This window comes from Anas acuta, chromosome Z (assembly GCF_963932015.1).
Source record: "Anas acuta chromosome Z, bAnaAcu1.1, whole genome shotgun sequence".
NCBI lineage: Eukaryota > Metazoa > Chordata > Aves > Anseriformes > Anatidae > Anas > Anas acuta.
In genome coordinates, this window is record NC_089017.1 from 35,078,762 (window position 1) to 35,098,605 (window position 19,844).

At 34.8% G+C, this 19,844-nt stretch overlaps 1 protein-coding gene across 6 annotated transcripts in view; it reads right to left on the bottom strand.

The window, feature by feature from the left end:
- Positions 1–19,844, bottom strand: part of PRUNE2 (prune homolog 2 with BCH domain) — a 136,686-nt gene that overhangs the window by 72,587 nt on the left and 44,255 nt on the right. For all 6 annotated transcript variants that reach the window (XM_068666293.1, XM_068666291.1, XM_068666290.1 and 3 more), the window contains exon 6: positions 17,440–17,534. In XM_068666293.1, the coding sequence (XP_068522394.1) occupies positions 17,440–17,534 (95 nt within the window). The remainder of the gene's footprint in view (positions 1–17,439; positions 17,535–19,844) is intronic.

A 19,844-nucleotide genomic window follows, 5' to 3' on the forward strand; every position in this document is an offset into this window, starting at 1 on the left:
AATTTCTATCTCTGATCAGCTATATATGAATTGAGACTTAAATAAATGCACCAATCATTTGCATTTATCCACAACTGATTTATAAACCAGGTGGCATCAAAAGATAACAAGGTTACCTCAAGTCTGACTCTTACTAATTATTAGTTACACATTAGCATACTGGAAAGAGCCTGTTTTTTGATAGGTAATTTCATCTTCTTTGAGAACAAAGGGATACTTTACAGTGGCCTACCCAGGGAAAAAAATAAAAAAATAAAAAGAAAAAAATGTTGTTTCAAGACTGGAATTTTTCCCATTTACCAGTGGACCCCTATATCTTCCATGCTAGCCTCATACCTATGAATATGTCACTAAGTATCTTTGATTTTAACTGAGAACTTTGCAGATCTAGAGAAAAAAGGAGTTTTCCTGCTAGTTTTCCTGCTTTGCTACTTCCTAGAGCTTTATTTTTACTTTGCCTCATCTATGATCTTTCCAGAAGGTTTGTTCAAAGACACTGCAATACTTAGACTTATTCTGAGGTATCACCATAATTTGTATCTACATGAGAAAGGTAGGAAAGGCTATACAGTCTTTTGGCCTACTTGTCTTGGACTGTCATGTTAACACAATGAAAGACCTTGGATTTTCCATGGTTGTCTAAAAGGAAGTTTTAAGCTCAGCTGAAAATACAACAAAGCAAATGAAATCTGAACAATGGCTCTGATAGGAGTTGAAAGCTTACCAATCTTCTCTATTAAGCTTTCTTTTCAAATTTATTAGCTTTTTAAGGAACAGTAAAACTTAAAGCATAGTACCTAAAGCAAACAGCTGAAAATTAGAAAAGGCAATACTCAGACTTCAGGTCAAAACTTTTGTTTACTCTTAGCTTGTGGAAATAAATTTCTTTAAACAAATCCTATGTATGTTAGACTGCATATTACATATATCGTGTATATATACTGAATATTTCATGTTTCAACAGTGTCCACGTGCATCTATATATAATCAAAATAGTATATTTGTAAGTATATAAATACACATATACACTGCTTACATATTTCAGTTCAGATTGATCCAGTACAGCTCACTGGTAAGTAGCCAAGAAATTAAGACAATACATGCAATGTAATATAGAAGAACACAGTTCATCAAAATAGTACAAATACACTGTGGGTCAGCAAATTTACTTGGATTAGAGATGTCATAGATGAAATAGGAATATTCTAAAAAGGACAGATTGCAACAGAACGTGCTAATTTATTTTTGGTCTCTCTAAAAAAAAAGTTTGGGTAAAAGATATAAAGCCTAAAACTCTCCCAGTTGATATCACTGTGATCTGAAAAAACAGCAATAGCCATAGGAGCTAAAGCTATTTAGGTAGCTAGAGAAATTCAAAAGCAATAAGAGAGACTCTTTCAAGTACAACTTAAGAGTTATTATGTATTTTATTCATAGCATTTTCCTCACAATTTTAGAATAACTTAGCAGTTTCATTTTCAATTTTGGCAGAGCTCTGCTCAATACAGCACTTGCATCTGCTTTTATAATAAGTATTCTACTTCAAGGGTTAGTTTCCCACAACTTAGGTTTAAAGTCCAGCCATGCTATGACACAACCACAGAGGAAAACAAGCAGTTCCTGCAATTAAAGCTGTTTAGCAACCTGTCTGGGGGACACATAAAATACTCAATTAGCTAGGTTACTCCAAGAAGGCTGAAAGACTTTTCTGAGTTTGAATTCCTATTTGAAGAACTCAGTGTATTAACTTTAATTCCTGCCACTGTTAGGGGCTTCCTATAGGATTTACAACACATTCTGCTTCTCCACCTTGTATACCATGCTGACCCAAACAACTTCCAATTGAATTTGAAGAGTAGAAGGATTCAAAAAAGAAATGGACAGCATAAGGTATTTGACAGGCTACACAGGCTGAAAAGCAATCACCCTGACATTCATACGTAGACCATGGATACTTCATGTATGGATAGATTGCTGTGCAATAAATCAATAAGAAAAAAAAATAAAATAAAGGAAAGAAAAGAAAAAGCAGCCAACACTGCTTAGAAGTTGCCTTGTATGTTTCTTATACCCTTGAAGTTAAAATGATATGCATCAAATATTCATAGAGGAGGAGATTAAGTGAGTACTGAGAATTTTGGGCACAATACATAAATCATTATGTGTTTTTTCAGGATTCATAGTGATTCATAAGAATCAAATTTCACAGAAGTAGCACAAAAACTAATAAAATGTGGCACACCCTTGGAGTTTATGTTACTAATACATACCCACTAAAACACTTTCTCTTACTGTTAAGAAATTTGTCTATTCCACAGTGGGAAATCTATTTAGAATAAAACATAATGCAAAATGTTTAACAATGCTAAATGGATGAAAAGTTGGAGCAGAAAATATAATATTATAATATACCACTTGCTATAGCCATAATAAATTGGTAGTCTTTAAAAGTGGTACCATGATTATGAAACCCTGGTACCATGGTACCTGGTACCATGATTATGAAACATTTTGAACACACACACACACACACAAAAAAAAATAAAATCTTTCCACCAGTCACTTGAACATAATATTCTGTCGTCTCAATGAAAACTGGCTCTGATTTGTGTGTGTTGGTTTCTTTTAAGTTATCGCTAGTTATTTTTATTGAACAAATTATGCACTACTTTGTGCTTTTACAGGAAATGATACTTAGCTGTTCATCTGATGAACGGGAGGTAATATAGCACTACTACTTTTAAGGTAATAAATTTAGCTCTGGTTTTATTGGTACTAAGCATTATTCTAAAAGAGGCACATGTACAGTTAACTGTAATGATGTCTGATAACACTCAATACCAATCTTCATGGAACTTATAAATACTGAGTTGATATTCAGCAACATCTCACAAACAAGCCTACATCCTATATGTTTACCAAAATTTGGTAAATTTACCAAAAAAAATTACCAAAAACTCTTTTATGTATAAGTGGAACTTAGACATTGACTACTTGGCTCTACGCTTACTTGGTCAGGTTCTAATTTGTTGTATCTCATAAGACTAAAAATGGCTTCAAACAAGTTACTATGTCACAATTACATACTGGATGTAATTTATATTGGAGAAGTACCAATACCAATGCATTGGAAAAATGCCAATACCTCTAATCAAATATCATTCCAGAAAGAATAAGCTGCAATGTCTTCCAGTGTGTCTTCCATCTTTATTTGGTATTATTTGCAGAATTGCATAAGGCCTTATAAATTTTTAGTATTGACTTATTTCCATAAATTAATGGATAAAGTATTTCCATATAGCAAGATATTTCACCAGAGAATGCAAAACAATGTCCAGGATCCTAATAAATACTGTTATGTCTGAAATGAGTTATCTCAGTAGTGACTTGGGCTCAGATTTATTGTACAGTTCATCAACTTCTCAGCATGCTGGATAATGAATGTTTCATTTACATTGCTAATTGCCAAGCCATGGTTCCTTCAACCTTTAACCCTTACGCTTTATCACATTATCACCATATGTCAATATAATTGCATTTAACATTCCAAATAACTAACTTTTTCATGAGGTCAAGAGATCCTTTTTTTAAAGCTTTACCAGTAGGGTATCTTTAAAACTACCATTAAAAAACAGCGTTATACAGATACTGCAAAACTAATGCAATTTTTTCTTTAGCAAAACAAAGCTCCTATCTTCTGACCCTAAATAAGTGATTTTCCACTGAACTCTGTATTTCCTTATTGTAACTAAATCACCTGAGAGCTTCAACTTTCCTGTCTGTGATTATGGAATACTATCAACTAAAACCTAATACGAAATATGTTCTGTACATGCATGACATTTTTAAATCTATCTTTCTTTGATTTGTGGAATTATGCAGTTAATGTCACATATTGTATAATCTTGATCTTCATTTTGCTTTGCCCAAATAGTAAAATATGTTACTATAGGCACCATCCAAGGAGGTTATGTCTGGGGTATAACAGCATTACTATTCATAGTCATAAAATTACACCTTACCTCAGTGGACACTACACTGTATCTTACCTCAAGGACACCCTATGGAGAATTTTACTTTACTCAGCTCCTGAAAGCCCCTTTCTTTCAGTTGACCTTGACCACAAATAGTTCTTCCAGTTCTGAAGCCTGCACTGTCAATAGTTTTAAACTTGCAAAGATTATGCCAAATCATACACAGAATAAGCTATTCTGGAAAAGGATTTTACTGCCAGCTGGAAATGAGCCCATTTTTATGTTTGCACGACAGTAATTATATTAGTCAAACTTAAGAATGCAATGACCCTTCTCGTTGATATAGTTCATACAGAGAAACCCTAGCCTCTCTCAATTTATTTGAAAAACACTTTGACAAGGTGCTCTCTGAACATGCCTGATTTTCAGAAAGTTAGAATTTTATTTCTCAAGAAAGATCTGAGTCAGAAAACTAGATGCACCCTCACAGACAGAAATGAGCAGCATACTGCATCAGAATAAAGAAAATGGTAATTAAAGACAAAACAGAGTAAGCCTAATTCATTTTTCATGTAGCAAAAAACAACACATTACACAGGAGGTAGGCAGAGACAACCCTGTATTTCTCATGGCTCCCATGTTGTTCCTCCTAGTCTGCAGAAATGGAGGCTGGTGGGAGACCTCATCACTCTTAACAACTACCTGAAAGGAGGTACCTGCAGAGAGGAGGGTACTGGTCTCTTTTCTCAGGTGGCAAGTGATAGGATGCACAGAAATGGTCTTGCAACAGAAAAGCTGCATTTTAGGTTTAGATTTGACATTAGGAAGAATTTCTTCATGGAGAAGGTGTATAGCATACCCTATACCTTGCATATTGTTTTATGCCTTTATGTTCTGTGCCGTATTAACTCATTCTCCTCTTTTACCATGATTTTGTATCTTTTCTCTGACTCTTAGAGTGTCCCTTCTGATCAGACATAACCACTGAAAGCCGTCTTTCAGTTTCTTCCACCACCCACTTCAAATGCAGGAACATCACCAGAGTCTACGCACAAGACACTACAGCATGATAACCATAGTTTACAAGTCTTAAACTGGAATGGAGCTGCAGGCATGGAACACCCAGTCTTATGAAGTATCTACACCCTTCTCCTGCAACTTGCAAATACAAAAGAGGTTTGAGGCTGTTAACATGTTTAACATGACCCACTTGCTGGGTCATAAGGCTGTTAACATGACCCACTTTCCAATCTTTTTCAAATCACCTGCAGTGTCCACCCAACCATTTATCATTTCTCTATTGATCATCGTCATGGATGTCATGGAGAAGGACTGTTTCTGCTCCCCGCTAGCTTGGACAAGACATAGCCTTCTCATTTACCTATACATAAAACATGAGAAAAGGCATGAACATCAGAACCATAAAACCCCTTTGAATTAGATTAGGACCAGAAATGTATGTATTTTTTTTTCTTTGAAGTGTTTCAATCCATTAAATATATACAAAAAGGTAAAAAAAATAATAATCAAATTCCACATTACCACTGGGAAGTGAATGTTCCTACATGCACACCAGCTGAGACTTAGTGCAAGTATTTTGCCTAAAAGAATTCCTAAATATGAGGAACTTTTAGCTGTATATGTCAAACAGTGCGTTCCTAGCAGATTTAAGCATATTGTGGTTATCCATTTCCAGCTGCTTCTGTGGAGTCAAACTTTGTTTTTATGTTAACAGATAACATTATCATCACATTTTGTGAAGAATAATGGCATCAAGCACAGACACATCACTGGCTGTGCAGAACGCTATTTGAAAATATGCTTGGTTTTTGAGTCTTTAATAATGGATCAAAAATACAGGCAGATTCAATGCCATTTTGCGTGTGTTCAGAATATGACTTCAGAACAACTGAGGGTACAGTACACAGGGGATCCCCCATCCCTTAATTTATTTTAACCTCCCAACCATTCCAGCTGACAGAAGACACGGTAAACTGGCGTTTGTCTAAGCTGGTGAAAGCACAAAGTCTACAGACCCCAAAATAGTCACCTGTGACACCTGACTTGAAATAACTGATATTCATAGAAATTTAAATACATAAATAAAAATTAGTAAAATGACTACTTTCATGGTTCTGCCCACCAGGGCATCTTGAAAATCACACTTTGGATTTTACTGGTGCACTGATAGTACTGTAAGTCCACAGGAAGTGAGGCTGAAGTTTGACTTCTGAGTAAATATTGGTTTATACTAAAAACACAACTCCATTACCTCAGAGGATCTGTGTAAGTGTAACTGACTGGAACACTGTAAACAATTAGGATAATGATATACATGAAGGAAGAATTCATACTAGACCATAAAACAACCAATATTTTCTATTTATTCATCTACAAGTATTTACAGATTAGTTCACAGAGATCAACAAAATGCAGCATACTGGAGGAGTATAAAATACCCAAGAATAAACAGAGGAACAAAACTGCCCATTCCAATTAACTCCTGTTCAAAAGTCTGAACAAAGAGAAATCATACACTACTGCAAGAAACAATATAAAATTTAAATATGCAGCCTGGAGATCTTATATATGCCTACTTGTGGAGACTGGCTGACCTCAGACATGCTCAGAAGTGAGGCTGATATGCTCAGGAGTGAGGCTGACATAGTTCCAAAGAGGTCCTGAGGTTCCTCCTCCCATAGTTTTAAGAGGTTCAAGTTAGGGCAGGAAAGTGCCAAGAGAGAGAAGGTAAACCTCAGAGAGAAAGCAAGCACATATGCCAACAGCAAGAGATATTCTCATCTCCCAAGATCCTGGGAGATCTTGGGAGATGAGAACATCAAAATATTGATACCAGGGATTTCCACAGTTTTAAGTCTCAGAAAATAAGATAAAATAAAAAAAAAATCCATACTATTATTTTTTTTTTGTGTATCTCCATCATTGTCTGTTCCAAATTCTAGCAATGGACCAGAGCATCAACTCATTCACTCATTCACTCAGCTGGTGATCCTCCTGCGGAGGCCCAGGAAAAAGCTGGGATGCCTCATGCTACTGCGAGAGCAGCCAAGCTTTCACCAGCGGCCCATCATGGAGAGAGCTGGGCCCAGGGGGCCTGGCAGCAGGCCCGGCTGGAGCCAGGGGCATCACTCACATGCTGCTCCAACAAGTCAGCCTCATGGCAAGACAAACTCAGCATTTCTGTCTTCACAAATTCCCAGCCAAGGGGCAAATACACGTATACGAGATGGAACTCCACAGTTGTACGTGCTGAAGCTGAATGTGTTTCGACTCAGTTTACAAAACAAAACAAAAAACAAACAAACAAACAAAAAACACAAACAACACACAACACAACAACAAAAAACAAAAATGGGGGTGTGGGGAGAATATTAATATTTTCATTGCCTTTTTTTTTCTGTTCACTCACTGTGTGTTTACCATAAATTAGACCTGCTGAGAGTGTGATGCTGAGCAACCCATATGGCAAATACTCAACGGAGAGATGTGAGAGGAAAATCACTTTTTCGTTTCTGAATTATTTCTAGTCCCTTTATTTAGAAAGTCTTGTTTAATAGCAAATGCTGAGAAACAACCATGCTAGTGCTATTTATATATAGATGATAAACTTTTAAGGCCAAAACAATACATTTTCAGTAGAATAGGATTCTGTTCCTGATGAAATCAGACAAAAGACAGCACTTAGTGCTCAGTTATGATTTTTTGTTTTAAAGTACAATTGCAGGAGTTTACCGGTCAGTATTTGTACAATTGCCATTTATTCAAATTAATCCCTGAACCCTTCTTTAGATTAAACAATCCACAGGTAGTTTAAATCCATGGTGTTCTAAGAGTCAAAGAGCCGACCTAACAGTTCCTCATTTCAGGAACTAAATTAGTCTATTCTAACCTTTTTCATTTCTAGTCTAGGACAAAAACTTGGAATTACAAACATAATCAGCATATGTAGATGTATGGCATCCATGAAACCTATAAATAAATAATCCAATTCTGGACATGCAATCCAGACCCAGAATGCAGATCATTCTGGTGAGCTTGCAGTAGTGAAAAGAAAGGGGTAAAGACTGCAGGAAGCCTCCCTGTGGAATGCTTACCTTTCTAGGTCTATAACATTGTGTTTTTCTGTGTTTTTTGTTTGTTTGTTTTGTTTGTTGGCAGGGGAGAGGCAAGTTTTCTGAAAATTTATTGGAAATGTGACTAAGAAAAAGGTAACAATCAGATTAAAGAACACCTAGTAGTGAGGTCTGTCCTTCTGCAAAAAGAACCCAAACTGGCAATAAATAGATACTAACTTTAAGCTTTTGCTGGCAAAGCTATAATCCATGTAGGACAGATTTTTCTTCAACTGCTTTAGTTGTTAATGCAAAAGAAGAAACATTATCCTGCAAGGAAGACAGAATTCTGCCAGATTCTAGTACTAGCTGTATCATCCTGGTAGACTTGAGCCAAACAAACCGCAAACCAGTACCAAATTCATTATTTCTTTCGTAAAGATGGAAGGTAACATTCTCCCAAACACAAAAGGGTTGTTTAAATGCCTGAATGCCCCATCTCTACAATGCAAATAATGTGGTTTCATTTAGAAGATAAAATTATCAGCTGTTATAGTTTTCATTTAGTATAAGCATAGTGGCCTCAATAAACTTGTTCCTGTTTTATATCAGCATAAATGTTGTGTTCATATTGGTTCCAGAAAGAATCCTGGAGGGTAGCTATCAGATACATGTAGGAAATTTTAATCCATTAAGAGTGGGTTGATCACAGAGGAAGCAAGTATTCAGTCCTACCACTATTTTTATTTTTTTTTTTAACCTGAACAGTAATGAGAGCTTTGTGGCTTAGTATAAAAGAAAAAAAAATCACTAGAATTATACTAGTATGAGAAAGGAATCTCTCTCCATAGCTAAGTTTTCAAAGCATGATGTTATCGTATAAACATAGTTCACAAACACGGAGAAATAAAATCTTGAGATTCAAATTACTAAGAATCATTCTTCAGAAAAAAATAATTAAAAAAATAAACTGGATACTTTTCAGGAAAAATATCCTAGAAATCTAAGACCTCGGATAGAATTATCATAGTCAATAAATTCCATCTTTTGGAATTTCCATTCATTGTGCTTAGCAACTTTAACTTATTATAATTATTTCATAAATGGGCTGGTTTCAGGACTAAAAAAAAATAGTACATTTATACTTAAAAAGAATCTCTTATGGACAAACATAATACAAGTCTCTACCCACATAGCAGGGTAAAATTACCTCAAAGGCATTTTTTTTACTTGGTACACTATTTATATAGTCTACACAGAATAGAAAAAAAATGTTCAAGAAGTAAGACATCGCAATAGTTGCGATATACATAGGAGTTACGAATGTCAGCTTTTCTAGCATCAAAGAGCCTGTAGGTTACACATTTTTTGTGTTCACTTGAATAGAGAAAATAAAATTTATACAATACTCTATCTATAGAGTTGCAGGAGACAGGATATTTTTTGGTGAGAAACATTTATGGAACAGCTTTACAATAAAAAATACATTCAGAGAGTCATGGAAGCCATTAATAATTCTGTATACAGAAGCAGTGATCTTTCTGAGTAAAATTTATCTGTCCCTAAAGAGAAAGAAAATTTCCATTCTTCAGTAGCATTACAGCTGGTGTTTTAAGTTACTCTAAATTTGAGTACTCAGACAGTGACTGAAGGGTTTCAGCTTGAATCATGTTCTGCATTTTGATCTCCGTATAAATAAATTCTGAAGTTTTTAGTCAGACACTTGAGTTCAAGCAAGCTTCAGAGCATACCCAGCTGCACACAGTTATAAGAAGGATCTTCCCTGCTACCATCTAACCAGAGCACATAAAAGCTGAATAAACTTACACAGCACTTGATTTAACTAAATCAAAATTCCAGAACGTTCCTACATTTTAAAATGACCGATTGCTGCAGGATTAGGCTCATGGTACGTAGCAGAAGGTACAAAATTCAACAGCGTGTGCTAATAACACAGGCTATCGTAATGTTTAGAGTGATAATAGTCACTTAAATGCCTGTTCAAAAGGTGTTCATGCACATGCTTTGCCAAACAGATGGGACAAAATGAGTATTTTAAGACAGCAGATAACCTGTTGTTTTTTCTGCACGAAAATGTCACTATTCTCAGTAAATATTGCTGGATTTAAAGGGTTTTTGTTTGTTTATTTGTTTTAATTTTATAATGAAAAATACAAAAGCAGTCACCAAGAAAGACATTTGGTTATTGATCCGTCACTTCCTGTGGACATCCTGTGGACATAACTGCTGCCTTCTGCAGTAATACTAACACCAGCAAACACAAAAGATGTCATTTTACTTAAAACTTAAATTATTTTGTAATCTTGGATCAACAGTTGAATTTCCTACATTAAGTTTTTCTTACACAATAAGCAAAGAAAAATCATAAACTAGATAGCAGAAAAACAAACCTAACTTTTCTGTAACATGTATATTGTTGTTATCCCTAGCTATTATCAATCCCTATTTTCACGCATTATGGCCAGATCTCAAAATATTAAATGTTTAAGTTACGTTTTAAATTAACATAAGAAAAACTGTATTGTATTTCATACAAAAAACTATTTTATGCTGAACATTTCTCAAAACAGCACCTCCCGCTGTCAATGTCTATGCCCCATGAACAGCTGAGCTGAGATGCTACTGACAAGAACTAGGAGAGTACACAAATGATAAATTAGTCAGCTTTGTAGAAGTCAGGAATGCAGCCCAATAATGGTATTGTAGATATTGTTTTATTTAGCTGAGACATACTGCATATTCTAGAGCTGTATTTCATAAAGATATTCAGTATGTATAATAAAAGAGTTTATGCTTATGCAGCAAAATACATTTCATAAATGTATTTGTAAAAGAAAATAGAGTTTATCTTCTTGAATAACACAGTTGTAAATATAATCACAATTTCATTGTAAATGTTAGTATTTTAATCTAACATGTATGTTTAGCCGTTTAATAATTCTCACAGTTATTTTATTTTATTAGCTTCTGAATTAAGATTGAACAAAGCCACTAAAGGAAAAGCTATAAACAATTGCAGAGGCCAAATTTACACCAGAATTCACACAAAATTTAACAGATGAAGTCTATCCAATTTCTTCAGACACTGAAATAAACTCAAAATCAACATACACATCATTGCAGAATGGATATCACTGTATACTTCAAACATTCTTAAAAGTTACTGCAAGAACAATGCTTCTGATGCTTCTGCTTTACTACATGATTTATGACAGCAGTATAGAAGAAAATCAAACGCACCTTCCAAAAATGACTATTGAATAAATTATTATTGAATGTTTTAAGCGTGGACTGAGTTGGACTTACTGATAAATCTAATTGTCTTGGCCAATCTTACAAATTTACTTTTTCCCCCCACACATACACCAAGACGGACCACAATAAACACCTTGCCTGATTCTCTGACAGCCTATGTTACTTTGTTTAGAACTATTTCACTGAGCAGGTGAACTTCATCCCATATCGCCCTCATATCATCTCCTGGTCTTGACTTTAAAACTACAAGCAATGCTAGAAATCATGATAATGAACATTGGTTTTGCTGTCATTTGATTTCATGTAGTTAGTTAAGAAGCACTTAAACAATCTAGGGTTTTCCCCACCAGCTTCCTCTCATACTTTTTGAAATGAATAAATAACTGCAACGGAGAATTCAGCAGGTCTGCCTCCACTCTCCCCACCTTGGATCATACTCATTGCAGTTGAGGTATTTAGTCTGACCTGAGGCATCAACACAAGAGTCACCATCCTCCAGAACATGCATTCTGATGCTTAAACGTGAGTGTGGTATTTACAGTAATGCATGTTTGACTGCTTTATGCAGTCCCATAAGGGGATGACTTAACCTTCCTAATACTTCTAAAAAAGCAAATGGAATTATACTTAAGCCTTGTGTACTATGTATGTTATACATTTTCCTACAGGCAGATCTCACACACTGACATTTTAAGACCTTAATTAAGGTTGATTTATTTACAAATGGTATGTTTTCAACTCTCAGAAATGATGTATTTAATGTTTTATTTTTAAACACAATTAAAAAATAATATATAAATATATACATACTGCAAATGTAATACAGATAACAAATTCATTTAAGCCCATTTATGCACATTAGTGACACACCATGTGGCAGAAAGACTAGGACTACAAGAAGACCCCTTGGCGATTTATTTTATATTAAATCCCTAATGGCCTCTTCTCATCTTTGCAAAAATATGCACAGAAGTCCAGACTATGCAGCCATTGAAATGAATGGTTATTTATTTGCTAAACGAGAACCCTATGTTTAATGTTCCTTAGACATAAGGTAGTCTGCAAAAGTCGCATTCCTACAGCTCCATACATCATTTATTTTACATACCCTAACTTCTCACAACAGGCATCAGAAAAATATCTCTAAACAGCATTGCTATTGTAAGTTACTGTGAATTTTGTTTCCAATTCCATTATTGGAAGATTAAATGTTAACATGTTTACTTGGGGTTTTCTTCTTGTTTTGTTTTTAGCATTAAAAACAAATTCATGGACCAATCTGATCTCATTTGAAATATGTTTATATTTATACCACAAGAAAAAAGTTCCAAGTACGTAACTATGGCCCAGTCATTACAGATAGACAACAAAGGTTCAAACCTTCAAACAAATCTTAAAGACTCGCTTAACTGGGTGCAGTAGCCTACCTAGTACTTGTTTGACATGCACCACCTATGACAGAGATCCTTGCTTTGCTTTACAGAAGTATTAAAAGCATCACTTTTCGTAATACACATATAAACTTCTCCAAATTAGAAGCATTGTTGCAAGCCATCCTACTACTACAAAACAGTCTGAAAATCAGATTGTCTCTCTGACATCAGACTATTTATCTATTGGGAAGTGCTCCATTGTGCTCCCAAACATTTAAAAATCTCCCAAGTTCCAGTTGCTGTGTGTTTCTCAAAGACAAAACCACAAAGAGGAAACTTGTTGCATGAGCTTGTTTTCCCTTGACACTATTCCCAAATCATTTGTACTACTAAGTGGTATCTTTTCGCCCTGTTCTCAACTGCCTGCCTTGCTTCTCCCAGGAGGAATTTTGATTTTTCTATCATCCTAACTTATTCCAAGTTCTGTGAGTAGTTAGAATAAATGTTCATGAAGCAGAAGATTAAGGACTATTGGTTGGGCTAGTCCAACAAATGCATTATTAAGCTTCAACATCGTGAGCCATTTCGACTAAAACGAATGTTCATGAAACCTGAACATCATTCTGGTGCAGTAGACTTAAGAAAGCAGAGGATAGAGTTCAGTTTATGAAGTAAGTATTCATTTCTCAGGAAAAAAATGACTTTCACAGAAAGTCACATTGAGATGATATTTCTCATTTCCTAGAGAATTCCAGCAGAGATCAAGCAAAATATACTCTCAGGGTATAACATAATGTAATAGAAATTAACTGTAATGCATGCATTGAATTTTGCTACAGTATCCTATGAGTAATCGTTATTATGACTTGTGGAAACTTTCTGGCAAAGGCAACAAAAATGGCTGTGATCTGGTCTCTGAGTCTTTTGTCACACATCTAAAAAAAAAATCCACAATACATATGAAATCCAAGTGATACACACTCTGGCAGCCAGTCACTGGAGACACAGGTCTGATTTCAACTTACGACTTTAATGCCACCTAAATCCTGGTAGCACAGATAGAAAAGTAGTTGTCTCAAAAAAATGCAAAGCTTCACATAGATTCTCATAAAAAACTAAACTCCCCTGCATGAAATGCTTTCCCTGACTTTATTACTTACATCAACACTTTCTATTCCTTCAACAGTTGAAAGACTCTCCTTTCAGGACACTCAAAAATCATACAGTTGACAACTAGTGAGCCAACAAAGAATGGATCTAAATCACAGAATGTTCATTAATATTTACATACAAATAAAGCTTTGAGATCAATTGCATTGTTATTTTTGCATTTATGTCTTCCTTCATGAGAAACTGTTGAGTGCAGCAGTGTGCCTCCATGTGTCCTACATGCAATAACACTAAGTAATTAGTAAGTATTAACTTGCAATTGATGATTTATTAGTTACCGTCTTTTCCTTCCTTATAAAATACAGAACCTAGAAAACATTCCCACAGGTAATATGAAATGTGTATCTTTACTAATAAAAGTAGGGTTTATCACAACATTTCTAACACAGGCTTTAATTAATAATTTAGCCACATGGCACATTAATGAAATAAATTTTAAGATTTTCAATTACAGTGGGGAAACTGAGGAAATACATTTTTCTAATACTGTTTTTCTCATACAGGAAAATCAGTGGAAAAGAAGGAAAAGAGACTTAGCTTCAGGTCAAGATTTGACTGGAAAGAACATTCATTCTACCAAGAACGGGGATTTTTTTTTCAGTTTACTCTCAACAAAAATCTGTAAAACTTGCCAGAAAAGTTGATATAAGAAAAACATAAAATCATTTGATAATGTGCTACCCAGGTGTGACATTTGTTAGAATATCTGACTAACTGATCTCTGACTGTCTTTACTATTGTGACATGCTGACTGAAATCATAGCTTGAGTGTTGAGCTATAACTCTTTCATTCTTCATGATACATAGCCAATGCAGCAGGAGATGTGCACTTGTGAACAGCTTACTCTACCCAAGTATAATCATATAATCATCATCCTTGGCCTTAGCAGCATCAGCTACATGATAGAGCACTGAATCATAGCAAATAATTGAGCCTACAGAAAGTACTTTCATGAAAAATGCTTTTACTGATCTGTTGGTTTAAAAAACAATGTGAGATTTCTGAAGAAACAAATACATCAGACATATACCTGCTGCAAAGCCTAGCCTATACTGCATGTTCTTTTGTGTTTAATCAGGTAATGTCTGCAGAGCACTTTGAGGAGAAAAAACAAATTATCATCATAATTGCTGAGAAAATCCAGAAGTCACTGAAGTTTGTGTATTCTCAGGTCATATCAGAACAGAAATCTAAACTGAATAGAGACATGGGTCTGGACAGTTTTGTTTGTAATTCTGTTATGCATAGTGTATTGCAGATATAAGATGAAGTAACTTGTGCAGAATGTTTTTACAAGCCACCTCTTTACCATGATGCAGACAACATTGTCCCTGGCTTCCAGACAGCAAGTCTTGTGCTAGTCAAATGCTGTAAATTAGAGAGTTTAGATAACATTTGAACAAAATGCAGTAACGTAATAAATGCAAAACTGATCTCCAGCCCAACCATGAACTTAGCAGTTGTTTTTAACCAAGTATGAGTTTGTAAATGTTAGGGAAAAAACAAAAACAAAACAAAACAGTTACACCTAAAAAAAAAAAAATAATAAATAAATAAATATTTTTGATGAAAATATTCACAGCAGAAAAACAGAGAGCAAAATGTAAAGAGAGATGCCCATAACTTCCAGAAAAAAATCCTATCAGAAATGCTAAATAACATTAAGTAATAAAATTGCTTAACAAGTTATGACTAAAAATCATCTAACTTCAGTAAGACCCTAATCACTATGTTCTTTTTACTTGCAACTAAATCTATGTTTCTACCTTTCAATGGCTGTTGGATGCACCTCAAGAAAGACAACTGTGAAACTTTTTTTGCTTGACCACTGGATCTTGCAGCTCCTTGAACAAAGCAAGCCAGCATTGAATGTTTTTTGAAAGATTTGCCTGCTTTTAGGACTATGAAAACCTATTGTTGCCAAATTCAATTTGCCACATGGAAGAGAAGCTTCAGGTTATGATCACTTCGAGTACGTAAAGTAGCGAAGATGACTTCAATCATGTTTAGCCAAAGCTAAACATTAGATTTGTGGGGCACAATGTCTGTATTCTACATAGTCTATGAAACAAAATTAAAAGTAAAATAAAAAGTAATAATAATAATAAATTGTTAAGGATGTGAAAAAAAATCCAATTTCTTCTTTTTAGGATTTATCCTGCAATACTCTTCCCCCTCCCCATTCCTCCCAGCCTCAGCATAATTTTGAAGAGCAAAGTTATGGTTAACAAAGTAGTGTACTTCATGGCTGGTAAAGCCTGCTTACCAATGAGAAGCTAACAGATTCTGCTTTCAGAATTTCAGAACAGATTCTGCTTACCCTCTATAAAACAGCTCTAACTGTAGTAAAGGCCAAAAAATTCAGTGCCATAAACAAGCTCTTAAAAGAGACTTGTAAAATGTCTTTGTAATAAAGATGACCAGGCCAAAAATACTGCTTTGTCCCACCCCCTAAGAAACAAATACACCAGAGTAGCTGCAGAACTGCACGAGGTATTATAAGATTACTTTTTTCATTTTTTAAAATTAAATTATTTTTATTTCAGTACGTAATCACATATTAAGGATATCTCACTACTTAGATAGCAAGATTGATTTATATATTTTACTATGAAAGCTTAATAAAAAAGCAAAATTTTCTGGATAATTAGTGGGATTATGCCAGAAACTTCTTCATCCACAGAAGCACCTTATTTTTTTTATAAAATGCCTTAAAACGCATTCTGTAAGAAACCTCATAGGATATACACTATTAAGTACTATTCACGTGATTTTTTAAATATCCTTTAACAAAAACTTTTAAAATCTAAAAGTAAAAAGTAAACGATGAGAACTTCATTTGCATGTCACATACAGTAATATTTATGTCTACTTCAGGTCCAGGTATATTAGCACTAATATCTATAATACCAATTATCTTGAAATAATGGTGCAGAACATACCACAGAGGTTTTCTTGTAGCAATTACAAAATGTCTGTAATTGGTCAAGAAGGAAAATTTTGGGCTATTTCAGGAAAATTCATTAGGACAAATCTATGGTTTTAATCCAAACAACCAAAATTCTACAAACTTCTGCCCTGTCAAGGTCCTTTGTTTGGACCAGCATTTTCATTTAGATTAGGTCAGTCCACACATGCATTCAGCAATGGACAAAATTCATTACATAACTTCAAGATAGACATGGAAGGAATGAAGAACACCCTCTCCTGTCAAAGAGCTGAGAAAGCATTAGACCAGATACATAAATCATATGCCCATATGCCATAACCTAAGTGAAAAGTAATAACTATCTACTAAGTATAACTGAACGCTCACAACTTCAGTTGGCATAAATGCTGCAGTTGGCTAGTGCCATTGTTTTTATACACCAAACAGATCAACAGCAAGTAATAATCAGGTGCATACAAATGATTGTGAGATCACAAACAGCTACTGGTTCTCTCAAAAGTAATTACATTATATATGAGCAGAAGTTTCGCTAACAAGAAAATATGAGGTTCAAAATCTTAAAGAACTCTTTCTTTATGCAATAGGGCTGTTTACCAGCTACATTATTTAAGCTTCCTCTTACCTCCAGTGTCATGTACACAGTGCTAATTGCTACTTTGATTTCTCCATCTGAAATTTCCTTGAGATCCTTCAGCATAACTTCCTCAATGCTTATACCTGTTTTAGAAGAGAAGGGAATTTCAATACATTCAAGTATCCACAGATGAACAGATATAGCAACTCAAATTAAAAATACAGTTTGAGCCTTAATGTTGAGCCTTCTATATTTTAGGACACCCTATAAGAACATTAAAACCAACATTAATAATTCAATGCATAATATTTCCAGAGGTTTTCTTTAAGCAAGGAAGAATTAAAAAGCAACAACAAAGGATGAAGAATTAATTAAGTCTCCTGCAATGAAGTGAAATTGCGTGAACGCTTCTACTTTCTAGGTCAACTGAATTCTAGTTGATGACAAAATATACCTAGACCATCCTTATGCCACTAATATGAAATATTTCTGGAATAAATAGCACACTGAAAAGCACGTGTAGATTATTATGGCATTTCTAAAATATTCAGAGGCAAATCTTTAAGACATTCTGTAAAGATAAAATCATTCAGCCTTTCTGGTTTTCCTGACAAATCGATACCAACAATGGTTTATGTACATCAAACAGTAAATGAACCAACGGGATGTGTATGTACCACAGAAACAGAAATGCACATTATCATCTGAAAACAGAGTAAAATTGGAATTGCTTAACACTATAACCAGACATGTTGATAAATTTAAGTACAACGTATTTAAAATCCATATGACTAAATTTCTTCAATAGGAGACATTTGACTTAAATACTTTAAAGATTGTTATAATAAATGTATCTCATGTATAGATACACAGTTGTATCACACCATCCGGAGAACTGAGAAAGTAGCCAAATACCTATACAAAGAAAGATGTGAGCTATTTACTTCAGTGTCGAGTGGTAAATAAAGTGTCCACAGACTTATAAAACTTAGCTGCATAACATCCACAATGTGTTTGCATGAGCGATTTTTCAGAGGAAGCCAAATACCCACTTAAAGCCAAAGAAATGAATCATCTCATTACCGTTCTTGTATAGAGTCCAGGTACTGCATTCAATCCAATGACAAGATGAACTGGCTTATGTTCATATATTTATTTTGTTTTTGAATCTGTCCTTTTAAAAATATTTATGTAGCCTGTAGACTTTCTGTTTGACTACAGACCAGTGTGTCTCAAATAACAAGTGAATTCATGAACTCAGGCCAACAAATCATTATTTCTGCATGAAGCTGAGAACGTTTTTGCCAAATTTTCCTAATATGGTCTAAAATAACAGGTATGTAAGGCACAATGTTCAGCAGAGGTCAGTGTCTTCAATGGACTTCAGAAACTCTTCGGTACTTTATTAATAAACACCATATAAGTGTATGCAATGTTAAATATGTACCTTAGAGTATATAGAAAACAGCAGCTATGAAACAAAAAAGCATGACATTACCCTAATACAAAACTTGGAGAAGTAGGCATAACAGATTCAGTCTGCATGACACTCCTTGCCAATAGTTTTTATATGCCACATGAGCAGGGTAAACTACATCAGTTATAAACCCTCTAGTTTCTTGTGTACAAACAAGTACATGACACTACTAAATCATCTTCCACAAAAATTGGCAGTACTGAGAGCAGAGTTCAGTAAAAGCCACATTCACTGCCTCTCCAATCCAGGCCACATAGTTCACTTCTGAACTGTGAATTCTTGACTAATGTCACAAGAAACGTCAGGGAACTATCCAAAGACTTACGGCCCTGAATTACTTATTTTGCAGCCTCACTGAAAGAAAAAGTAAAGGGAATAGCACCTCAAGTTCTGCCCTTAATTACCAGTTTGGGAACCCATTTCAGGCTGAAGGTCTGACCTGAACGAATAAAGACTACAAGTCTAAAGGGACCCTGTTCATGCCTGATATACCTAACATGAAAGTATCTCCATAATTCAATGCTCGCTCTTTGGAAACAACTTGGTAGTGGATGCCATTTAATAAAGACAGTAAAAAAATTGACTGATTGCAACAACTTTCAGCATCCCTTCACAAGCCTGTGATCAAATACCAACTTCACACATTCTGAGTTTTGATCACTGAAATAACATCAAAATATCTTCAGTTATTTCTAGCAGAAGAAAATAAAAGAGTTAAAGTTTTCCCTCGTTTCCTTAATCTTAGTCAAAGTCACTTCACCTGTACAGAGCCCTAGCCCTAATAGCTGAAACCTTGATAAATTTGGGAAGGTTCAGAAAATAAAATCCACTCCCGTGACGCTAAGGGGATTGCAACACAGTTTCTGCATGTGGCCTGAAACATTGATTATACCTCTATCCTGCGTTCCACTTCAGTAACACAAATACTTGATTAGCACATGCTTGTTAAAGCAAATATGTGAAATAAATTAACTTC